Here is a 5,421-nt window from a genome sequence, read left to right as displayed (position 1 = left end):
GGAAATTATTTTGAGTTGGAAATTCATCAAAATTTTTTTTTTAATTCTAATATTTGAAAATTGAATATAAGATTACCAATAAGTTAGTCTACCTTCATCAAAAAAGAAAAATGTCAATTGAAAAGTCAAATTAAAATAGAGGATTTTTACATTTTTAAGTAGGTACAAATTAGTTGTCCTAATTGCAAATTAGTTGGTACAGAAAAATAAACTTATGAGACTTGTTATATTTATCTATTATTAAATTGTTATAATGTTAGGTACCTACCATTTTTCTTGAGAAGCGATAACATTTTTTATTTTTTTGGTGGGTGGATAAAAATAATTCTTAGCACTGCAGTGGGCTTATTGTTTTAAAATGAATCGCCACACCACCGCTTACAGCTATGTCCAATATTCAGTGTTCATTGTCCATCGACATTGCTACTGAACAGTGTTGTAGGTTGTAGGTACCTAGCTACTTACTTTGGTGTGCCATTTTAAAAGGTAACACAATTACATAATATATACCCAAGTAATTATTATTCAACTGTTATTTATAATTTCATATACTATGTGTAAATTAAATTAAATAATTTTTACTTTTATTAATTTAATCAATTATTTTACATTCTAGACATTTTCAAATATATTTTTATGTTTTTATAAACATGGAAACTGAACAAAAAACATTAGACAATTTCATCAAGAACAGAAAACGGCCTGTCAACGATCATGACTTATGTAAAAATGAACTGTTGAACAATACTGTTGAAATTAACAAACTTGGTATAAAATTATCATTTGATGATTCTGTACTTCAAAGCATTAAAAAGCAAAAGGTTAGTTGAAAATAATATTTAAAGATATGAAGATATTGCCTATTCATATCCAATTTTCATCTGTTATTACATTTTTACAAGTGAATATTTGTTATCCTATTATACCTACTAAAAATATCACTTCTGTGCACCAAAATATCTAGGCCTAAAAATATTTCCTCAATATTTTGTAATTATTTAATTTAGGTACCTACCAAACAAATTACATTTTTTCAAATGTTTCAATTTAAAATTTAAATATACCTATCATTTATTTTTATCAAATATAAATTTAAACTAAGTAGGTATCTTGTTTTAAATGATTGGAACATATGGGTCATGGAAAGCATTTAAATATCATAAAAGTTAGTAATTGTAAATTTGTAGTACTTTAGCTATTTATAGTTAGATAGGTATATAATTTGTTTAGATGTGTTTTTTTTTAGATTTGATTCTTGGAATGTCATCAATGATAATATCTTCATGATCTAATGATGACATTAGCTATGTTAATATAGTCAATGAATTTAGTCTTTCTTTCAATATATAATGTATCGTAAATAATGTTTAATTCTCTATAAAAAAGGAAAACAGATAGTTAGATGTTGACGTTGGAAAGTGGTTAGAGTAGAGATAAATAGAGGGAAGATTTAATACTTAAGTAAAACTCATTCATACTACGTTTATAAGTTATCCTTAGTAGTAAGAGTGGTGTAATTTTCTTTTCATTATTACTTATTACAATTATTAATTTGGTGGATACCAAAAACTTAGTACCTACCTATGTATGTTAAAAATGATTTTTTTTCTAAGGCTCTTTTGTAGATACAACATTAATTTGCTTAAGTCATTATTTCTGGGCCTAATTCTAGTTAAATTTAAATTTGTGTAATTCAGTAAGAAATCAAAAGGCTTACCTATAGAATATTTCATAAGCTTTTTAAGTACTTTTATATTATCAAATCAGGGACAAAACCAACTAAGCTATATTCTATAATATTAATATATAGATTATAGATAGGTACCTATACAATCTATATATAGGCTCTAAATGATTTAAGTGTACTACAAATAAGTATGAACGTACCTATATTCCAATATTTGTGTAATATTTAAATTTTAAGTAAAAAAAAAAAATACATATTGAAATTGTAAAATTAAATTTAAAACTTTATTTTTCCTATAAAAAAAGAAAAATAATTCTTTAACCTTGACTATCCAAACTAATAAATTGGAACCGCACATAGTTCAGAAACGTGAAAGTTCGGGAACTAATAGTATCTATTATGTACCTACATGAAGATATTTTATATAATATATTGAATATGATTATACTATCATTGAAAAACATACATACCTAATATTATATTCATATTTATACTTTGTTATTATTAATAATATTGAATTTTTACCTATATACATTAATTTATGATAAATAAATACATAATTACATATACAATCGCTATAACGCTTGTTTACGTTCGAATAACAGAATTTTCAGATTTGTAAATTTTATTTGATATTTATTTGGATAATAGAGAGTTCATGTAATAGAGGTTTGGATAATTGAGGTTCTACTGTATGTATAAATCTTAAAATAAAAAATTATTTATAACATATGAGTAGAACACAAAAAAAATAAATAGATATATATTATTTAATAACTATGTTGATTTTATTATTTTTAGGTTGAAAATGGTGTAAAACTTAAACATAAATTGCATGTTTCTAATGCAGATACTAATAATATTTTAGAAGAAAAAGAAAAAAAATATGGTGTTAACCCAGAGAAAATTATAACTCCTGAACAATCACCATCCACTAAGGCCCAATTACGACAAGTATGTATATCAATACACATTTTATCATTCTACATATATTATTTTAAAATATATTTATAACAAATTTAAAATTATCAATAAAGAAGTATTAATATTTTATTATTATAATTACAATTTGTATAAAGCATAATTTAGTAAATACTTAGTCTTTAACAACAAAAAACGCTAACAGTACATATTTTTGTAAAATTAAGTATAATGAATTTAACGCAAAGTTATTATTGTTTACAAAAGTGTATGGCGGAAAAGAAATTGTATACAAGATAAGTGCCAAAACAATAATCCCTGCTAAATATTATTATATTTCTTGTTTGTTATCATATTGTTATTTAACATTTCTCAGCTTGTATTTAGTTCCTATATACAATTATACAATGTTTGGACATAAGCTATGTTACATTTTCTACGTTGATAATCAAAATTTGGCTCTGTGAATTCAACTGGGCAAATATCAATACTCACAGGTGCCACTCTAATTAAATTGTTATCTTATGTCTATTATAAACATGTACATTTATTCTCTGGAGATTAAAAGTTCTGAAAATTGTATTTACGGGAGAAGACATATTGTTAATATGTATGTTTTTTCAGCGAAAAAATGTTCAAGTTCTATTATAAACAATCAATATGATATTATTTTTTGAAATTACTTTAGGTTGAGTTGGCAAGTTTAAGTATTATTTTGAAATTTTATTACTGACTTAGTATAGGTACCCACTCACTATTATTTTGAGCTTATGGGATAAAATATAATATTGATTTTGTTTAAGTCAAGAAAGAATAAAAGAATAAAGGGGATAATAATTCAACTAAGTGTGAGTTCATATTAATTTGATATTGAAATATATTATTGATATTTAATTATAATATTATGTTTGATGTCTATTTATTTTAAGAAATTAATTTTGGAAATGAAAAGTGGGTATTTTTTCAAATAAAGGTTAGGTACCTAAAGGTTACAATTTAAAATTTATAAGTTATTAATATTATGGTGATATTGTTTTTTGACACTTCAAAGTTTTGAAAATATTGTAAATGTTACAAATTGTAAAAATACTTTCATGATATAATTAAAATTTTAAATGTACATATAAAAAGTATCTTGATTTTGTTAGTTGTCAGATAAAATACAGTAATTAATATCATATAACTTTTTTTAGATGTTGGATTTGGGTGAATTTCATAAAATTGTTTGTTGTAAGCGAAGCATTACAAAACTTCAAGAAAAGCTTAACTTGGTAGAACAATGTCAAAAAGATGTTAAGTCTACAGAATCTGAAGTTGAAACAACTAAATATAATTGTTTACCTATGTCTGAATCAGATGATTTCAAGATTAGCATTAGTCCAGTAAAACATTCTCAACAAAAACCATTATTTCCTAGTCCTAGAAGAGTAATGATGGACCTTCAACCAAAACTGACTAAAATATTACTTAATGATGATCCAAACAGATCCAAATCTGTTATGACTATTTCACCATTAAAACAGTATTCTGCATTGACAGATTCTAATACATTACCTTTGCCATTGAAATTTCGAATTTTGAATGAATTATTTAAAGTTATGGAAACAGTATTATCTATGAGATTTTCAAGAAAAGAAAAAATAACATTTTATAAGCTTAAACAAAATATTCAGCAAATAACTAAAAAGTAATAGACATTGTTCAAATATACTTTTATTTTAAACTGTACTGATATCCTGCATTCAAATATCTGATAAATCAATATATTATAGGTTCATAAAAATCTGCCATTTAAACAAAAAAGGTGGGTAAGTGGATGTCGCTCTGGTATACAGTAGGTTAGAAGTGGTTCACTGTATAATGGATAGTATTAAATTTGAATTCAATGATATAATATCACTTTATAAGAAAAACGATTCTGAGCGGAGACAGTTTGTCAGTCTGGGTATTAGACATACCTATTATAGGTATACTTATCTATAGTATTAAAAAAAATCTATCTATAATAGGTAGGTATCAATAATAAATTCCAAATTAATCATATCACAATATCCATTAGGTAACGCGTTATACATCAACAATAAACCGTGGTACTATCATAGGTATATAATAGTATACTTAGAAGTTTCAAGTACCCACAAATAATATTATACAATCACAACAAAATAACTAAAATAGTTATTCCAGGTTTTTTAATATGTAATTTCGTCCAAATTCGAACTTAAAATGACTATAAAAATAAACTGTGCTTATGTATTTCTTAGAATTTTTGGTAACAGAATTAAATATTTACGTGGAATCTTGTTTTAAATTTTCAATCCTTAGATATAAAAGTTGAACATTTTATAAATTTTTAACTACAAAATAATTATTCAATTTCAAATTTGATAAATTTTGTCAAAATTTCAACTTCAAATGCTTATAAAAAATAATTGTGCCTATGTATTTTTAATATTTTTCAACTGCTATTGTAACAATGTATCAGGAGCCTTGTATTAAATTCTTACACTTTTTGGCCAAACAGATAAAACTTTATTGATATTTATAGAAAAAAAAAACTAAAAAAATTGAAAACCGAAAATGTCCGTTAACAGCTCAAAAAGAGTCAAATATTTTGAAAATTGTATGGGTGTATAGGAAATGCTAATATAAACATTCATTAAAATTTTTATGTATCTACAGTTATTCGTTTTTGAATTACAACAAATAAGTAAATCGCTACATGAGAAATCGAGTGAATATCCATGTTGTAAAATTTGAATTTCAAACGATCATAAAAATTTAATTTGACATTCTTATAGATATTTTTTGTT

The 5,421-nt window shown here is 24.0% G+C and overlaps 1 protein-coding gene across 1 annotated transcript in view; it reads left to right on the top strand.

Moving 5' to 3' along the window:
* The first annotated feature begins 313 nt into the window (after positions 1-313).
* The window catches only part of LOC100572778 (DNA replication factor Cdt1-like), a 7,331-nt gene continuing 2,223 nt past the window's right edge, over positions 314-5,421 (top strand). The window contains exons 1-4 of the mRNA XM_029487980.1: positions 314-514; positions 617-821; positions 2,489-2,641; positions 3,802-4,295. Of these exons, the coding sequence (XP_029343840.1) occupies positions 651-821; positions 2,489-2,641; positions 3,802-4,295 (818 nt within the window). The 5' untranslated portion in view covers positions 314-514; positions 617-650. The remainder of the gene's footprint in view (positions 515-616; positions 822-2,488; positions 2,642-3,801; positions 4,296-5,421) is intronic.

This window comes from Acyrthosiphon pisum, chromosome A1 (assembly GCF_005508785.2).
Source record: "Acyrthosiphon pisum isolate AL4f chromosome A1, pea_aphid_22Mar2018_4r6ur, whole genome shotgun sequence".
NCBI lineage: Eukaryota > Metazoa > Arthropoda > Insecta > Hemiptera > Aphididae > Acyrthosiphon > Acyrthosiphon pisum.
The sequence above is the reverse complement of the archived record's forward strand: the minus strand, read 5'-3'. Positions and strand labels throughout refer to the sequence as shown.